The 19,962-nt window shown below is 46.1% G+C and overlaps 1 protein-coding gene across 3 annotated transcripts; it reads right to left on the bottom strand.

Moving 5' to 3' along the window:
- Positions 1–143: 143 nt before the first annotated feature.
- Positions 144–16,217, bottom strand: LOC149370985 (uncharacterized). 3 transcript variants are annotated; one of them, XM_089584415.1, is made up of 5 exons: positions 16,070–16,217; positions 13,835–13,990; positions 7,934–7,975; positions 6,491–6,544; positions 144–2,649 (listed from the first exon to the last, which is right to left on the bottom strand). In XM_089584415.1, the coding sequence occupies exons 1-5, from the start codon at positions 16,139–16,141 to the stop codon at positions 2,446–2,448; spliced, it is 528 nt and encodes a 175-aa protein (XP_089440541.1). In that variant the 5' UTR covers positions 16,142–16,217; the 3' UTR covers positions 144–2,445. The 3 variants fall into 3 exon arrangements, with proteins under 3 accessions (XP_089440541.1, XP_089440551.1, XP_089440553.1); XM_089584425.1 differs by lacking the exon at positions 6,491–6,544; XM_089584427.1 differs by lacking the exons at positions 6,491–6,544; positions 7,934–7,975.
- Positions 16,218–19,962: the final 3,745 nt, after the last annotated feature.

Genomic DNA, 19,962 nt, shown 5'->3' with positions numbered 1-19,962 from the left:
ATCTAATGACTGTCCATAGACTTCTGTCTATAAAATCTAGGCTCTCATTGGACAAATTCTAGAGAACAGTCGATTGGCATTACAAATGCGTTAGACGGTGTATAGACAATTGATAGATTTATGGCGAAACTATAGACTATGAATGAACAAAGAATAAATATCTATGCGAAGGTATACGAAGGCATTTTTATAAGGGGTATGTGCCACCGCTTCAGAGGGAACAACACACAGCAGAGCCCGGTAGCTTGTACGGAAAAGTCAGGACCTATCAACTCGACAGGACACTGCGCCATGTGATTGTATAAACCTATCACGGCCATTGTATCTTCCACCTCATCGATTGCGTAAAGGTTCAGCATCGGCCTTGCGTTTCGAAGGTGCTAATTTTAAATTTAAATACTGTGCGAAGCTAGAAATTCTCTAACTAGAAAATCTTTGGGTGGTATTTATAAGATCAGGCTCGGTGTGCTGCATGACCCCAGACAAATGTTCTGGTCAGTGTACGACTACACTGGAGATAGGCATTTAGATAACCGTAAACTGATTTACCAGCCCAAGAATTGGCCACCTTGCGGTTATACTTGCATACCCCGTTTGATGCGTATATTTCTCAGGGTATTATCGGTCCTCAGTGCCCAGCAGCTCCGTTGAGAACGAAGTGTGAAGACGCCGCTGAGCACGCGCTCCGTGCTCACTGCGGTGTCGAGTGATTTATTTGGTGTTCTGCAGCCCTTCTTTCCGTCCTTTGCACTCCATCGTAAATTACTCCGTTCCAGCGTTTTTCAATTAATTTCCACCTTTTTCGCCTTCACGATCTATTCGTTTTGCCTTCTGCTTTCACCGGTGGACTTGTTCATAGAAAAAAAGATTACTAGAACTAGGCTTACCGGTTTAGCGCATGCATAAATAAAAAAAAAAGCCTGTTATAGCGTTGGTTTAGCCATACAGCCCTACGTAATTCTGCCGTGGTACCACATTCTGGCTGCACATTTCTCCGTCGTCGTTGTAACTTCTTTCCAAGGTAGGCAACCTCTGTGCCCTTACCCGTGGCAGAAAACACAACGGAAAGTTTTCTTGTTGACACAACAGATTTTCCTGTTGTATTTTGGGACCTGACAACAGAAATTCTTGTAGTAACAACAGGATGTTCTACACTATTGAGCAGTCTCCTGTAGTAACGACAGTGACAGTTCTGTCCCAGCAACACACAAATTCGTAATACTACAGAAAAATATGTAACGACCACACGACATAAATTTCTACCGTATTTTGGTACCGTCTATGTCGTATTTTGAGAGTCACCGCTTGAGATTCACCGCGTAACGGCGTCTGTGACCGCTACAGGGCACACCGCTTACTCGGAAAGGCGAAATGGGCGCGCCACCGTCTCGTAAATACTATGGAATTCCATGTTGCCAGCCGTATGCTGACTGATGAATAATCCTACACCTAGTTCTCTTCTCTCCTCTAATTCATAAGAGCACGAGCCTGCCCTTTAGTACTATATATGCCTCATCCGTCCTCCTTTTGACAGCTCATTTAACACCCGCTAGTTCCTCGAACAGCACTGCCAGGCTAGGCTCACTGGATAAGGTCCTATCGCGTTGAACGCTGCTAAGTTCAGTTTCAAAGGGCAGCCTGTCCGCCATTGCCGCCTTTTCTGATTACGGAGCAGCTTCTGAGGGATGGCAGGAGGCCGGAATCCGTAAAGTGGACACCAAGGTGCCTAGAGTCCCTTTCTCCAGGTCACATTAACGCGAAGTCGTTATTGCGCCGTTCCGCGGCATCCCCGGCGTCGTCGGCATTGGTCTTCTTCGTCGTCAAGCGTCAGTGCACAACTGCTGGTCACAAGGCACACTTCGAGGCTTTCACTGGGCAGTCATCATGCCAGTAAAATTACGAGCAAATGTACTCAAAATCCATTTCTCAGTAAAACACTGAACACAGCGCTTTGTTGAAGCTTTCGAATGACGCTCGGATATAGCAGGGTCATTATCAGAAGAAACAGTGACGTCGCTACGGGCCTTCATATTCACTTCAATAATAACTTTTTACCTTGTGCTTAGAAGGTGAAATCCAAAGATACTGAACGATAGCAGTAATTATCGGGTAAACAAGAGAGAACTGCTTTTAGTATTGCTATTTCTGCTTGATTGCCTGGTATTGACAGCGAGTGATTTTTTTCCTCATCTTGAGCAGCCAAATTGTGCACTGCGAAAAGATGTATACGCTCCAACTGGTGCTGTCAAAACTGTCGAATGATATCGGGAGGTGGTGAAACATATCAAATTTATGCTGTTTAGTGCATCAGCAGTGAACGTCAAGTAAATGCCAGAGTGAATCGTGAGTGTTACAACGGGCGCGTGTGCACAGAAGCCATTGTATACCAGGGCTGACCATTTCTGCGCGAGACAACTCGGCCAGGTGTGACTCTCTGTAATGACGTCAATCTCTTCGATGGACTTCCGGTTCCGGAGCGTCTAGCTTCGCCTGAGCCACGTTCTCCACGGAGCCAACTGGCCTTGGCGCTACCATCATCTCCGGGTCCGCACTGTCGCCGGTCGGTCCGATCATCAGCTTGTCTTTGGATTCCTCAGAATCCGAAACCAAGAGTTCGTAGTAGTTGTTGACTTCCTTGATGACTAGCAGCTGCAGAAAAGAAAAAGAACGAAAATAGGGCAGGAGAAGAGGTAACAAACAGCGGTTGAAAATTCCTTAGAGAGGAAACCCCAGTACTCGAGGCAGCCTACCAGAACTGCGCACCATAAAAAAAAAAGAAAATCTGGTTTCCTGTGCACTAAATTTTTCGGTGATAAGAAATTCACAATCCTGTCCTGTGATATTTGAACTTCTAATTTTTGAAACCAGCTGTTACAGCAAGACACCAATATTCTGAGATATTGGTCTGGAACTCTTTTTTCCGTTCTGTGATTCGTGAAATCAGAAAAAAAAAACATGCGGTGGTCGGAAGCACGCGATGAGTAGTACTCACTTCTTATTTATCTCCTGTTTAGGTTCTGTTATAAAATTACGATTAATTCAGCTTTATCCGAATTGAAAGAATCTATGGCGCGCTATAAGAAGCAGATAAATTTTGGCTCACTTTGCACAGCACATGGTAGAGAGAGGGTGTGGTAGATGGTCCTTGGCGATCACAAAATGAACAAGAGAGGGGAAAACCTCAGGTTGCTTGAGCCAACGTTTCGACAAGGGGACTTGTCTTAGTGGGTCAATCGCGGGGGCTTACATTTAGTTATTCTTCTAGGTTCCCCGAACGATGGAACGTTATACGAGTATTTCCTGTGGAAAAAGATTGTTTTGTCGGTTGTTGGAGGCTCTGTATGCTGCGGCAGATTTTGCCGTGGATGCAAAATAAAAATTGCGAGGACACTTTGCCAACTAAAGTGTTGAGAGGCGAAAGCCCAGGAAACTATGCCGTGACGACTTCCGGTTGATATGACGTCACACCATTCCCGTGGCAATATCGATACCCAAATTATACTTTTTTTGGGGATCTTAAGTGTCAATTGCGCTTAATTACACATTTTTTCATCTAATTTGACAAAAACCCGACGTTTTTTCAACCATTCTGTGACAATTTTCAACATGCCGTGACGACTTCTAGTGGATGTGACGTCACACCGTTGCCGTGGCTATATCGACGTCTACGCTATACCGACGCAATTTCAACATTATTGCCTAGAATTAATTAAGTAATCTGTAGTCTTGAAACTTGGCTTCTAGGTTCTTTTCTTCCTCTACCTGAAGCAACCACTGGTTTTCTTCTATCTTATTTTAGTTCCTCAGTTAAACGCGTGTGACCCGCTTTGTTAACGGACGACAGTATGAACCATTAAAGGCTTTCACCTTAATATATCGCGTTGTTGTTGCTCTCCTGCCCCTAAGGTGCACACTGATGAAGAGGAGAGAGACGATTATGATACGACTTCTATACGGTCGTAAACGGCGTCTCGGGTGTGTACGTCGACAGTTGCAGAAATCATACGTTTCTTGAATATATTCTAGACAGAAAAAGTAGGATGTATATTGTTTTCTAGGCACACTAGAATTACACTGGGATGGCTGCGAGGAATCTGTTGACGATGCATGGCCACACACCAAAAAGAAAAGGTCCAGCTCAATGCTTGGCAGAAGAGTCAGATAAAATACATCTGGGCTACAGCAACTAATGGCGCTGAGAAGAGGTTTTTGAGGATAAAGCACAAGTTTTTTGGAAAGACTTTTTTATGAGGTATTTAGCACAATACTTGAGGAGATTGTGACTCACACCGTGATACAAACAGGACATAAGAAGCATAACACTGAGCACGGTTTTTCCGTCGGCATAGAGGACGTCAAGATATTCATTGAAGTACTCTTACTTGTTGGGTATCACAAGCTCCCCAACCAGCGTATCTACTTGCCCTTCGACGAGGACGCTGCGTGACCCGATTATTGGCCATTAAGCGAATTTCACGTCTTGTCGACAATAATTTGTTTCGGAAAGCAAAAGACAATGTTCAAGGTGAGACCACTGATGGAACTCTAGAGCAAAAAGTTCAGAGAGCAGGTCATTTTTTATCAAACCATGTCCGTAGATGAATCGATTATATAATATTTTCAGATTCACTTCTTTCAAAGAAGACCCTATCGCGGTGTTTTCGAACTATAACGCTCACGTTCTTCTCGACGATACTCTTGCTAGCAATATGCGTTAGGAACGCAATGCCAACTAAAATCGCGTTTGAAGCTCTCGCGGTCCTTCGGCCTCCTGGTCGTCGCCTTGAGAATACCGGCAGTTGGGTTGTGCTGGCTCCATTACCCGGGATTCTGGCGGCCTTGGGGGACTCAGAGTAAGGAGACTGATTCATTCTTTCGTACGTCGCGGATGATGTGAACGCGCAAGTTTTGAATTCCGAAATCCATGGGCAACGTAGTGGCAGACATGAGAACTAGAAGCTCTTGTCCAGGATTCCTGGTATTGTTTATGTAGAGTGGCTTCATCAGCTCGTGGTTCTTCGAAGGGCGACGCCATCATCCACACCAGTGAAGTCACCCCAGACGACGTTAAGGCCAGCCAGCTGCGCGTCGACGCATAGCCACAAATAGGCGAGCGCGTCTTCACACGGGCTTTCGACAGCACAATCTGTCGCTCCTGGGTCCAAATTAAGCTCCAGTAAGCAACGAAGCTAGTGCCTGGTACCGCGCAGGTGCGTGCAAAACGTACTGAGGCAGTAGTACCAACTGCACTGTCTGCTATCTCCGGCCAAACTGCAAGAGGTAGCAGCCCAGAGGGTATAGATAGCTGGTTGTGCAGGCGACGCATGTCACTTGAGGCTGGGATCACATGGCATACCGCGTTACTAGTATCCAAATTTCTGAAATCACTGCCGTTGGTTGACGACTGAACCTGCGCTGCACACAGTCATCATCTGAAGTTTGGGCCATGCAGGATGAAGCCGGTGCCGCCAAGCCTAGCGCTCTATCACGTTCTGTTCGGCAGCTACTCGGCCATCCAGTTTCTTTCTTAAGTCCCGGAGCACGTCAGCTCCGTTTTTGTATGTTCAAACTGATGAGTCACGTGGTAGCTGCCAAGAGAACTAGAATCGCATGTCCAGAATTCCTGGCAATGTTTAGTTTTAACGCTGCCTTTTTCTCTTGCCCCAGTGCTCTTCTCCTTGCACTTCAGCGGCTTTCCCGCCCGGTACACACACTCGCACTAATGCACCTGGTAGGCTTCCGGATTAGCCGGCGTTTAACTCTAGTAGCAATGGCACGCATGTGACTGCTTTTTTCATCGTCACGTGCTTTTCAAGACGAGGGCACGGAGACTGGAAAGTGTTCCTCATTCGCCACTCTTGCGAAAAGCGCGCGCTTTTCGACTCCGGGAGTGAGTTGCAGCCGTAGTGATTGGTGGTGCAGCCGTAGCGATATGTTTTATTTGAGATCCAATCCCATTGCGCTATTAAGTACTGACACGGTCCAGCGATCATCGTTCGTAATAAGTGATAGTTCGTTATAACTGTGACCATAAGCTGGCTTCACTCTAAATCATGCGTGAGCGTATACCTTTCTCGGGTGCTCGTTTTTTGTAGTGTAAATATTTATATTAGCATGGAGTTTTGTTGATTTACTCACTTATTAACGGACTAGAATTCAACACAGATCAAGCAAAATTTCCCTCGTTAGTGTGATTTAATGCACATTAGGTTTCCTTGCATGGCATATAAGCAAACTAAGGAGAAAAGAGGAGAATTATAAAGAAATTGGTCCTTCTGTACTTTTGTATTTGAAATAGAACTTCACGGCCGCTCACTTTCCCGGAGGCATTCAATCGCGTTAGTGCCTTCGGTAGCATTCCCCTTCTGTTCATGTCCAGTTCGTGTGTTCCTCAAGCATAGATTGCAGCGATTCTTTCTTGTTTGTACTTTATAGCTTAGTAACCCCACCAGCTGGTGAACGTTAGTGAGGTTTTTGCGACCGCTCTCACCTGCACCACGCCCAAGAAGACAGCAAAGCCAATCCGGGCGGTGAAGAATGCGTGCTGAAATCGGAGAGCAATGTGTGTGAGCGCGTGTGACAAACTGTTCAATGTCTTCAGGAAATCTGGACGATTTAACTTTGTTTATCCCAACCCTGAAAAACAGCTACCATTCCAGCACAGACTTTTGGCTCAAATAACCCGTTGTTTCATTTTTAGATACTTAAATTTAACCGTATTCTCGGCAGCGCGAAAAGCGGCTGTTTTACAGGAACGGAGATGGTGAGAGAGAACTGACATCGTCGTAAAAGAGAAAGAAGTTAACAACGATCACTACGAGCAGATATAGTAACCAAAACACGAATAGCATAAATGATCTTCAGTTAGGACTCACCAAAAGTGTTCAAAATTTCACCAGTGCTGCGACTAGGAACAAGAACAGAGAAGGAAGGACAAGGACAAGTTGTTAGTAGCGCTTGTCCTTGTCCTTCCTTCTCTGTTCTTGTTCCTAGTCGCAGCGCTGGTGAAATTTTGAAGATGTACCAACTAGCTCAAACCACGATTTGGCATCAAAAGTGTTCCACTAGACTTGAACCAAGAGCAAAGCTAGAAGATTTCCGTTCTTTGATCGTACGAGAGAAATACTGTTGTTGAGTTAGGGATTGCGTAAAAAAGGAGCCGAATGTTTTCGGTTTTGGAAACTTTCTGCATGATACGCGACAGTGTAGCCGATGGCAGACAGGTCGTGGTCGCATATGTTCCAACTGCACTTTGATCATCATCATAAACCTAACTGCATCCATATAGCAGGGCAAAGGCTTCTCTCATATGCCTCCAATTAACCCTTTCCTGTGCCAGCCGCGGCCGCCTTATCCCCACAAACTTCTAATCTCACCCGCCCATCTGACTCTCGACGCCCCTCGCAACACTGACCCCCTACTTGGAATTCCCACTGTCACCGTAAGGGGCTATCGATCACCTTGTCTTCGCATTGCACGCCTTGCCAACTCAAAATTGTTCCAATCCCGAGATACTAAACAGCCACGTAAGGTTCACGGTCTTATTGCGTGGAATGTTGTGCTTCCGCATTAAAGGTCAGGTTGGTCAAATGTTTAGGGGAATCCCCCAAGGTGGAGTACATTTCTAATAAGGGAGCAATTACTCATTGACATCCACTCGAGTGCAGCCATACGGCGACAAAGGAAAGCTATACAACTTTCTCAGAAACTTCGCAGTTAAAGAAAAGTTCGTCCTGGTCCGGGGTTCGAACCCGCGACCACCGCTTCACCGGAGCCGTCGCTCTACCAATTGAGCTAACCGGGACGGAAAGCTACGGGTTACAGCCTCAACGTCAAGGTCAAGCTCAAGGGCAAGCTTCAGAGGTCGGGTTACAGCATGGGCATGAGTTCATACACGTGATAGTGTACGGTGAGTATGCCAAGAGTGACTTACCGTCATATTAAGCGACGCTCGCCTCGCCAGCGTGACCACCGCCTGTCAGAGGGCAAAGCAAGCCAGTGCATGTCATCTCAGCAATGAATTTACAATGTGGTACATTTTTAGCTCCAATAAACGTTACTACCTTGGCAAAGTTATGGAATGGTCAAAGCTTAGACTCCAGTCGTTTTCATTAAGTCTAAAGTCAGGACTCAGCTAGATCGGAAACCTCCCCTTGAGAGAACTAGTCTTCCAATATGGCCCGATTCATGGTTAACAGCGCTGCTTCGGAGGATAATGGTTCATTTGTCCTGAATGTCTCGAAGATGTGCGAAGTTTAATTACACAGTTAGTTACGCAGTTACGCAATTACGAAGTTAATTAAAAATTACATTCATTCACAACGTTGGCACTTTTAACAAAAGATATCTCTGCGCGAGCATTCAAGTCTTCACTCCAAGAGTCAGGTGGCATCTATTGACGTGTCAAAGATATGTGCCTAGTAAGGAATGTGCCCCCTTTGCCAAAGGTAACCGAGCAGGCGGGCTTCCTTCTCAGCCGTGTTGTGGAGCCCTTACGACACTGCTAGCTCTTGGTCCCGAAAAGTGAAAACAAGCATTCGCCGTACCTTACACAAATATAGAGCTTATGGGCTGCCATATGTGTCATGTTATACGGCTAAGAAGCAAAATCCATTCATCGATTACTTTTGGCATAGACGGTACATTGAGGAAGCCAACAGTCGCCGAAACCATGAATTATAGGGGAATGTTTATCTTTTTTTTTGTGGTGTTGGTCAGTGGGAGATTATTAGTGTAATTATTGTATCGCTGAAAGATATCGATAAGACAGCTGAAGGAAAAAACAACCACACACCGTCGGTAGCACCCGAACCCACGACCTCCAAATTTCGCGTCCAGTGCTCTACCAACTAAACTACGGCGACGGCTGTCCACTCTTCTTCTTTCGGGAGCATTTATGTTACATATTACCTAACCTTGAGAGTGTTTACCAGCGCCATTTTCATGCGTACGGCGTAATTTATGTTCTTGAACCGTCTTCAGTGAGTTCTGCGGTGGCTGCCTACCCGGAGGAGCCTGTTTGCGCCCCGCAGCCCCTTGGTGAATATTCCAGAGCCGATCAGACACGCTTTACGCCGGCACTACGGCAGCAGCTGCAGCGGAACCTCCAAACCAATGTTCCCTTGGCAGCGAACCAGTTTCACTTTTAAACATCTGAAAATGTTTACAACAAGCTAAAGCACATGCTCACCACTTTCATCGGAAAGGCCCTCACGGGAAATGTTTCAGTCTTAGATCAGTTTCACATTATCAATGTTCTAAGCTTCCTGAGTTCTTCGTTCCTAGTAAAATCTAAGCAAACCAAAGTTAAGTTGACCTAATCTGTTCTAAAGGCGCAAAAAAGAGGAAGGTACTCGAAGGAAGACAACAGGACGATGACAGGCAACATGTACATATAAAATTTAGGTCGCCACATGCGCGAAGAACGCACCTAAGCACCGAAAAAGACACGCAATGAAAGCTCAAGGAATTGTTTGCTTTGCCAAATGACCACTTTCCTTCTTTTTCAGCGCGTTTTGTTCATGTTCTCTTATTCGGTCATTGGCACACCGGCCAATTTGTTCTATACAGGAGCGGCTGCATCAGAGGAGAATTTCTTAAAGTACCCCTTCAGCACCTTCCAATTTAAGGTCTCCAGTCTTCGTTCCACAGCCTCGTTATTTGTCTTCTTCTATTTGAGTGCGAGAACGAAGCCCTCCCAACTTTTTTTTTTTCTATGGTGAAGAAAAACTGAGTGCAACCTGTCTTCAAACTGGCGATCATTCTGTGCACAAACAGTACCAAAAAAAGGCATCACCTCTTCTCAAGGGGCTTCAAAACCAGCTCTCAGAGTACCGGTCTTGATTTTCTGAGAGACCTTCTGCGATCGCTGTCACAATGGAACAAGGGTACCCGGCAGAAGACCCCCTAAGTAATTGTTTTTTAAAGCTTTCCTGCATCTTGCGCGAACATGCCTTCCTGGGTGTCGATTCAAGGCAAAGCGGCCCAGTCTCGCTTTTTACCTTCTTTGAATTTAAGGAGTCAAGTGGCAGGAGCTCTTTCTTTGCATGCGGAGCAAAGGGCGAACACACCCAGTCGATGCGCAGAACTCTGCATTCAAGTCCAAAAACTGTATAATAATAAAACAATGTCCAAATTAAGTCTCTGTAAAGTTTACACTTCCTTCTTTGATTGAAGGAATTGAAAAATTAGCTGTGGTTCAACCGGGCTGAACCTAGTCAGACCAGTGAAAAAGTTTTCGCTGTAATGCAGCTTGTCTCCGCTCTATGTCAGCCGTATGGTACGACTCTGCTTGCCTTCGATTGCGAATCGTTTGCTGCCAGAGGCCCGCATGCTGTACAGCCATGATGTCATCTAGCGAGGCTTTGCCAGGCAGCCAGTTCTTAAGGCGAAAGCCTTTAATGACTCATACTGACGTCCGTTAACAAAGCGTGTCACACTTGTTTAACTCGGGAACTAAAAGAGAAAAAACCCAATGGCTGCTTCAGATAGAGGAGGAAACAATCAGCTTAGAAGCCAGGTTTGATGACTGTAGTTTAATTGCTTAATTAATTATAGGCAAAAATGTAGAAATTGCGTCGAAATAGCGCGGACGTCGATATAGCCAGGGGAACTGTGTGACTCACATCCACCGGAAGTCGTGATGGCAAAGTGAAAATTGTCCCAGAAAGGTCGGAAAAACGTCGGACTTGTGTCAAATTAGATGGTGAAATATGTAATTAAGCGTCCTTAACACGTAAGATCCTCGAAATATGTACAATTTAGGTATCGATATAGCCACGGGAATGGTGTGACGTCACATCCACCGGAAATCGTCACGGCATAAGTATCCTCTGCTTTCGCCTCTCAACACTTTAGTTGCCAAAGTGTCCACTCAATTTTCCTTTTGTCCCTCTCCAATCTGAACACGTGACTCGGTGAGCGGCGGCACAGGGTTAGTTACTCAAGGCGAGGAAAGCAGCGGCGAGGAGCGAGCGAAGCTCCGGCGCGGCGGCGAGCGATGCATGTGGTATGACGTCACAGCCACACCTCCGCCCCTCCTCCTGGTTGAAGGTCATTTTAAAGCGCTTTTTTATCGTGGACTTTGCATGAGGAGAGTAGAGCTTTTCGCTCTAAAATTGTCGAAATATCTAAAAAATTTGAAAAAATTCTCGGTTGGTAAAACCTACTGCCCGATTTCATGCATTTCCGAAAGGAAAGTGCCGTGCAACCCTGATGTCATAGAGGACCCAATATGCATACATTTGTTTCTTTTTTTTGTAGCAAAAGTGCTGGTCAAATGTAACAAAATTAGATTCTAAAAAAATATATAGGACATTAAAAACTTAACAATAGAAACACCGGCAAACTATTCAAATGAAATGGAATGAAGCAGGGGGGGGGGGGGGGGGGGAGCGGAGTGTCGTCTTCTTCAAAGCATGCCATGAGCTCTGAGAATAGAGCAAATAGCTGAACACTATCAGAACACCAGGGAAAATTGCACAATTTCATCTCAACCTGCCCCGTCATTGAACACGGAACAAGCACACGTCCTTCGCAAAGTTCAAACTATGCTCTACAACTTCGGATGACGTTACACAGCTCACAGTCTCAACTGTCCAGAGATGAACGCAGACAAAGAACACATTATCTACTCATGTAACACTGCCATTACCTCTCCTTGTTAAGGCGAAAGCCTTTCATGCCTCATCGTTGTCGACAGAAGGTTGTCAGCAGAGGTGTCACGCTTTTCGGTTGGTCGAAATGGTTATGACGTCAGAGTGCGTGGATTCGCAGTAATGAGGTCAACCACGGATGCCTGAGGCCATAGAGTTTCTTACTATTATCTAGAGGGAAAGCTGGCGGCGCTGCACTTCAGCCACCATGGACGCTCAATGCATCATGGGCATGGAGGAAAAAAAAACTCAGGAGGGGGCGTCCGGCGACAACCTTGAAGCCTCGTCTTAACAAGTAAAGATATAGCAAAAAAAGAAAGTGGGTCCCCCCGTGATCGCACCACGTGATAGCGTGCGGTAAAGTCTAGCCCCGCTGCGCGCGCGCATGCGCCGATTAGCGCGGCAGGCTAACTGTAGATCAACTTCCTTGCTGTAGACGCCCGCGCCGCGGGTCTCGCATACGCGCGCACTAAAGCATACCGGAATCAAAACATAAAGGACCGGCTCGGAGAGCGAAAAACTGAGGGAGAAAACGACTTCAAAACACTCGGCTTGCGAACGCTGGCCGCGTGACGTCACGCTCCCTCCTTAGTTTTTTTTCCTCCATGATCATGGGGCGGTGAGCTACTTGTTGCGGGACAGTCGTAGTTTTTCGGAAACACAGAGTGGCACTACTAAGAAGTTTCATTCTGAAAACGTTGTTCGTGTGTGCGCAGACGACTTTCGCGCGAACACTTTGCAAAAGCCTTAGTAATGAAAACGCATCGACACACGACGCCAATAAAAGGTTCCACTTTTCCGAAATGCCATTAAAAAACCTCTTAAAGTATTTAAGCAACAACATTTTTTTTTGAAAACATATTTACATTTAAAAATGCGCCTGTAATTACGAAATATTAGCTTTTGTAGTGTTCATTACTTGGCCAATAGGAAACAAGCCATCTCATATTTTGGGAAAACTTCGCATTTACTTGCTTTTCTGCTCGTTTGTTGCGATCTACAGGCAGGATATTGAATGTTAGGACATTCGTAGTTATCGAAGAGCTTTATTTTTCTATTATTTTTTGGCCAAAAGTTGTAGTTCTGCAGTCGGTAGCTCACCGCCCCATGATGCTTTGAGCTCCCATGGTGGCTGAAGTGGTCTCGAGGGGCCTCCATGCAAACTCCCATACACGGGTTGTCAGCTTTCCCTCTAGTAAGAAACTCTATGCATGAGGCCCCCTTTTGGAGCAGACGACAACTATTAAAATAGTTGTCATCCGCTCTGACAGGGGGCGTAAGGCGTACGTGGGTGACCACATTACATACCTCATTATTGCTAACAGCCATGGATACAACCGAACTCATCGAAGCAGAGAGATAGCCGTTCTAAAGAATTAGCATTCAAAGTCGGCAGTCAAAGTGTGTAATTGTAATGTGTAGTCAAAGTGTGTAGTCCAATAAAGCACTAGTACAGCACAAACAGCCTCGCAGTCAATGCCAACCAGAGCGCCAGGAAAGGCTTTCGCTTTGCAGCACTATAGAGAGCCAAAGTTCCCCCTGAATTTTTTCCCGTACTCTCCACTTCCTTCAAGGAATGCTTGGCTTCACTCGGGCTCGGCAGATCATCAGTGGGCCTTAGCTGAGCAAGCGCTCCACTCCACTGGGCCTTAGTGCTGGCCTCAAAGTTTTTTTCCTCCTCCTCCGAGAATGGGCCCCAACTGGAACTGAATGGACTATAGGTACGTTTTTGTGCGAAAAAAAAAATGCAGGCCGTGCGTAAGTGAAAGTTCATTTTCAATGTAAACGTTCCGCAAAATTTTTGAGCGTTCGTTGGATCTTTCTCGATGCTTGGGGGAGTTCTTTCGCGTGTGACGTCAGAAGCTATACGTGTACCCGTGAAGAACAAAATCAGTGTAAAGTAGCGCATCGTCCTGTGATCTTCCTTCGTGTTCCGTAGTGCTTTTAGAGTCTTATAAAAAATGAACTAAAGCTAACTAGGTCAACAGCAATTTCTATTATTGCATTGATCTAAGCTGACCTCACTCCTAAGCAAACTTTCCCGCCACTTCTGCCTCCAAAGTTGACACAAATGCAACTGTTCTGCTAGTAAATACGCAGTCCCAAGTTCCTTTTCATTTTTCAATAACCACAGAACCAGCGGTGCTGCTTCAAAGCCGAACGTAAAAGTAAAGAGTCACCTCTGGTTCGCCGTAGTCTACAACGCACCCATAGCCACTGACAGGGAGCCTGCTTTCCGCCAGCCGGACCCAGTACACGATCACGTTCACTGGCAAGCCGATGAGCGCCGAGGCGGCGTTCCAAACTAGGAACACCTCGATGGGCACCAGAAGTTCCTGTGTGTCAGTCATGCGAGTAGGAAAGGAAGTATGACCAAACAAGGTGTTGACGAAGGCTAGCAGGTACGTTACAGCCAACAGTCCAGGCACGATATTGTTGTAACTTGTATGCGGGAGGTAACGGGGTTCGATCTCCAGAGCTCCTGGGTACCGACCGGTTTTCCGTAGGAACAAGCTTTCCTCGTTTCTGTTCCTTGGTTCTCTGGAATGAAATTTGCCTCAGAAAATAGGTCTTTGACCCCACATTGTGCTGACCGAACGCGTTAACCATAACATTCTTCGGTCTAGCTCCTTTCCAGCCATTGAAATCGCCTTTACGCTAGCATTGTAGTAGACCAGTGCCTCTGTTGCCTGCCTTGTGTTCGTATCGGCCGGTCTACTAGTGCTGACGTGTAAGCCTGAACTCTCGGACAGGGAAAGAAACGGTCTGACATTAAATCTAAACCCCGGCAAGTACGAATTATTATAAGCTCATGACAAAAAGACGGAATCTCTCTATCACATTCAGTGGTCTTCCAAAGAAGATAACTTGGAACCAAAGCATCAAGCGCCTAGATGTGGATTTACGTTGAAGTATTAATATCGGGTGCGCGAGCCCTCAGTATGATGTGATGATATCTAGGCAAAAGCAACAATCTGTGTTTGAAACCATGGATTATTGAACTGCATTTCTAATCAAAGCGGTTTGATATCCGTGTAAAATTTCTATAAGCAACTTGCATAATCTTGCACTCACTACTGCTTAATTTGGTTGCTACCACTGCAGCGAAGGGTTCGAACGTTAAAGGCGGAACTGCTTGACCTCCGGCAGCTCCAGCATTTTTATCGATGCTTGAGCAAGTTAAGATCACTGAGGACAACTGAATCCAAGTGGAGATCTGAATGGAACAAAGTATCGGCTGCCGTTCTTTTTGCGTATGTTAACGTTTCTCCTGCAGCAAACACGCATTTAACTCAGAGAAAATTCAATTTTAAAGTTAACCCTTGATTCGATTCAAACTCGTTACGTGTATACCGAGGATGATTTTATGCGACCCTTTTAAACCGAATGGCGGTATCCATATTAAAATCCGGTGTTATTCCGCAGTTTACTAGCGAAATCGACCGGTGATGGCTTTGCCTATATTTAGTTTTTCTTGTATGTTCTAGCTTACAAAAGTTCTGTTTTCGCTCAGAGTGGACTCTTGGTCGTTAGATTGCCTCAGCCTATCGATACAGGCCAACTTAAATTTGTAATCATCGTCCGTTTAAGGTGATAGGTGTGTGGCAGCAGCCGACTGAGGTGTCTACTGTCTCTCTGTCTACTGCAGAGGTGCGCGGAGATCTAAACGTAATGGCCACGCAAAGAAAAGCTATATATTTTGCCTCGTCCCAACAATCCAACAGCGTGTCTACTTTAGCCACTTTCATTCATCCCCTTTGCGTGAATGACGTCATTATTCTTAATGTAGAAAATTTTTCAGTCAGTTATCTTTTTACATTTTCTTGGAACATTTTCTGACAGAGATTCGAAAATACATAATAAACCACAAGGATTCAGTTTGTTATAGGCATGCGCAGAGGAGACGCACATTTAAATAATCATGATAATGATGAAATAATCACGCAAGGACTGTTTTGGCCAAAGAGCGCCATGGCACAAGGCATGCTGGTTACGGGAGGTAGGATCAGAGACCTCATTTCCAGGCATTTCACACCAGAGGTGCCGAGCAGCAGGCCCGAAGAAGGCATGTACCCATAAAGTCTTTGGTTTGAGCTACTTGGTGACGAGACAAACCTAATGGAATTCATTAACGGCGCAGGTAAGCAAGGACGAGTACACACAATAGACACATAGAACACTCCGTTGTATTCGAATAGCTCTGTACTGATCGTATCAACGGTGCGTACTGGCGTGGGCATCGAACTCCACCCGTCCCGCAAATGAGGCGTAGCTACAAGGCATTACACATGGCGTCCCTAATCTTGGAAAAATGGCCAACGGTAAACCAAATTCTAATGCGCATAGTTCAGTAACCACGACAGCATGGTCGTCTCGTGTTGCAAGCCCAGCTGTTAAGTCAATCCCAAACGTACCGCGCTCAGCGTGAAAAAGCAGGCGATGGCGCTCAAGCAACTGAAGCTTGCACCGGTGGTCTTCAGGAACATGAGAAGGACCGTCAAAGCTAGCAGAGAGACAGAACATTAAAACCATCATGAAATATATTCTTGTTTAGCGTTTTCCGCGCATAATTAAACCTGCAGTGGGCCACCTAACTCACTTGACGTTGCGGCGTCATCACAACCTCCTCACCGGATTGTGTGCAAACTGACCACCATGGCATGCAGACGGCACTTAATGATCGTTCGCGAGAGGTTGATCGGGAGAAGTAACCTGGGTGGCTCTTCCCGATGTTCCGGATCTTTATGTTCATTAGCTGTCGCGTTATGAACATAAAGCTGGGCTAAGCTAACCCCTCCAATTTTTTTTTTTTGACGCATTGCCTCATGGTTCAAGAGCCACAAGAGGCCGTGCAGCAACGTTTCGGCCACAGATCTTATCTGGAGACATAAGCGGTGCCTTTTCTCATATTTGAAGCGACCATTTTCGTGGATGAACTTGAAATTGCTATGTGTGGAACGCCAGACTTGTATGCAGACGGATTTACACGAGCACGGCAGAGGTGCCGGATAATAAAGCGCCATGCTTTCCCAGAAGTGAATCTAGTTTTGTCCGAGCCGTTTCAGAAGCGTCTCAATTGTGATCACAGGTAGTGTACTGCGCAGCTCGCCATCGCAACTGTCAATGCTGCGGCGTTCGCAAGTACGGATCAAGCGTGCAAAAAACAAATTTACTTACAACCTGTACAGCCTCCTTTTCCAGATGAGGGTATTGAAGCCAGTATGATGGCTTCAACAATTTCTAAGGTGCCCAGACACTAGGACAAAGAAGACAATAAAGTAAAAAGGTTTTAGAACGTCACCAGCGGGAAGACAACAGTTACAGAGTGTGTTGCGGGCCCATGAGGGTTGTGGCGACTAGGGAGGAAACAAGGGTTCTTGCCGCTTTCTCTCTACACGTGTTCTTGTAGTCCCGTATAAAGCATCTAACGACTCAGGGACAGTTTCCTAAAGCGGCCGCCTACACCACCATGTCTCGATATGCTGTCAACAGTCGGGGCTGTTAACCCAACTGCTAACCTCGTCGTCCAATATCTCTATCACCTTTCTCTGTCAGGAAATAAGCCCATTGTTGCTCTTTCAGCCTCGTTGCTCTCACCCAAGGGTTCGAAGCGAGTGTCAGCCCGATTAGGCGCTGTATATCATCCAGGCGATCACCTCCGTAGCGAAACTAACAGAAAGGCCGCTTGATAAGGGGGTAGAATAAAGACATATATATTATCTTAGATGCTGATCGCGGGCCTTGATGCCTAGTCTGTAAGTCAATTGGGATGTCCCTCCAAAGGGGATGAGTGTGTGAGTATGCTCATGAAATCACCGATGAACGAGGGAGAGTGACTATGCAAGAGATGATGTACCAGCTCACTGTCGGCAATTGCGGCGTTACCAGGAAGCTACACTACCCTAAGGGACATGGGAGAAAGGCTACCGAGTGAAACTTATGGGGAGGTGACGTTCTCGTCGGGCAAAGTGCGATGTTGAAGAGCCCATAGGGTCAGTGTGGTGCCTGTGCACATTGTGGATTCGGAGCACAAGGAAAATGGCAGAAGGCTTCTATGGCACGCAATTTTGGAAGAGGCTCGGTGGCGAGAGGAGGAGGGGGCGAAATGAGGCCTGAAGAGGGGAGTTGCGCAATCGCATGCGCTGTGGCTCCCATCGCAATGTCGAGATCTAGGGATCTGTTTGTGTAAGAAACCACCCACGATGCAAAAGCTCCATTATTGTGAACAGCTTGGCGGTAACCATTGTCCACATCGAAAAAGAGGGAAGATGGGAGGGGACTGGTTGGCCTGGCGAGGGAAAGTTCACCTGAGGCACTCCAGCTTGGTCAAGGATAATCGTCCTTGTTCACAGACGGTGAAGTAGGCGAGTAAAGGAAGGTTAGTTATGGGATAAGAGGATAGACCAACATGTCACGCAAGTAAGTATATATATAAAAATAGTAAGGGCTGCGACCAGTTAGAACTGCGACAAGGCAGCAGTAAGAAATGTGGTGTACGATAATTCTTATACTCGCGCAACAAGAACTCTAGATAAAACCGCAGAATTTCCAGTATGTCTTTACTACTGTCCCCCACGGTGCTGGAAAAAAAACATGCAATGTTCATGCTGAATACAAGGCCTCAAAAGCGAGCCGATAATTTTCAAATCACTTAAACGGTTCCAATTACTGTTCCTCACGACAACGTGCGGTACCGGTCTCCCATGAGAAGGTCTCCCTCGCCACCGTAGCTCGCGTGACATTACCCACGGGGGGGCTCATATGCTGGCTGAGATTCGTAACGACACTCGTAGACGAATTAGGTGAATCAGCGAGCGAGCGCCAAAAATAAAATTCACCAACCGAGTCGGGTGAAGCATTCACGTTCTGAGCGTAGCACTGGAGTGTAATTTTTTTTTTTCTGGCTCACCTTGGTGTATGAGGTGAGAGGCAAAAGGCAGACAGTAGTGTTTATTTTCCGATATCTCTGGTGCTACATAAGCTAAACTTAAATCTTTTTATGGACGACAATGGGTGATTCAATATCCAAGAGTCTTCCACTTTAAAGAACCCCAAGGTGGTCGAAATTTCCGGAGCCCTTCACTACGGTGTCGCTCATAGCCTGAGTCGCTTTTGCACGTTAGACCTCCATAAACCAAACTAAACCAACAATCTTCCGCTTTTTTTCCCCCTCGGTGCACACCATTGCAGGGCCCTTTAGGAACAGTGCTACAGCATCTCCTGTACAAAGCGATAGTTGCTCGCGGTTCTCAGACACTGGAAACTGTTGACGTAAAGAAAAGAATTCCTTACAATCAAGACAGCCATCGCAGCGCGGACAGACGTGGTGCAGGGAGCTGGTTGGTGCGGGGAAGGAAACGAAGCAGGCACAGGTCAATCATTGAAGTGCACACTTTCAGCCATACTTGGCCATTTGACGTCAGCAATAAACGCGCGAAATCTACATTTTTCCCTCTGACGTCCTCTAGCAAAAACAACATTACACCAATATTTAACGTCCTCACGTAAAGAGGATCACATTTAGGCGCTGGGGCTAGTGAGGAGGCTCACGAAGAAGCAACCGATCATTCCTCGCAAATCCCCTGTAAACAAAGTAAAACTTAGAAGATTCAAGGGTGGTTAGCTGTCTACTACAGCCACTGTGCTCCATGGAGGGGACACCCACCAGCAATGGCGTCGAGGCAAATTTGAAATCCTTCAGTTAGTTATCACAGCTCTACGGGCTTTTTATGCCGCCCCAAATCGTTCCGACAGACGGTACACCTTCTTTACAAAAGCTTAAGTGCGCTGGAACCGATTTCTTACCGTGTGTTAGAGCAAACATCCTATCCGTTTTTCCAAGCGTGGCTGGATGCACGGGCGCCGCAAGACTGTTTTCTTCTTCTCCGTCGTCGTCTGTGAAAATGCTTCTCCCCAATAAAGCAGCTGAATGCAGTACGGCTTAGCTGAGAACTACTTCGGCGATTTAACCTTACAAATTTCCTACTGATAATTCACATGTTGTTTGTAAACTAACCGCGAAAAAAATTTAGCTGCATTCGCAAATCACTGAGTGTGTTTTATTTATACGTTTCATTTCTGTAGCGTCGGCGTTTTGCGATATGCAGGATGCTAATGTCGTTTGAAACATCTTTTAACGGTCTGTGTAGTGTCAATTTTGTCTTGTTGCTGTCAGAAACCGAACTCATAGCTTCCTACAACGTCTTTGTAAATTATTAAAAAACCGCTATGCTTGACTAATATATTCCTTCACTATGTAACCTTTATCCGCACGCCCCACGACGACCAGTGTGTGGCTGCGTTCCGC

Source organism: Amblyomma mixtum, chromosome 1, assembly GCF_055824585.1.
Source record: "Amblyomma mixtum isolate Tamu chromosome 1, ASM5582458v1, whole genome shotgun sequence".
NCBI lineage: Eukaryota > Metazoa > Arthropoda > Arachnida > Ixodida > Ixodidae > Amblyomma > Amblyomma mixtum.
This window is presented reverse-complemented; position numbering and strand designations above follow the sequence as displayed.

Coding starts and splice junctions, on each gene's coding strand:
- LOC149370985 (XM_089584415.1), bottom strand. CDS start 16,141: ATGTTCCTGAAGACCACCGGTGCAAGCTTCAGTTGCTTGAGCGCCATC. Junction 13,991..16,069: donor GCTTTTTCACGCTGAGCGCG/GTACGTTTGGGA, acceptor ACTGACACACAG/GAACTTCTGGTGCCCATCGA. Junction 7,976..13,834: donor TAGACTACGGCGAACCAGAG/GTGACTCTTTAC, acceptor GCCCTCTGACAG/GCGGTGGTCACGCTGGCGAG.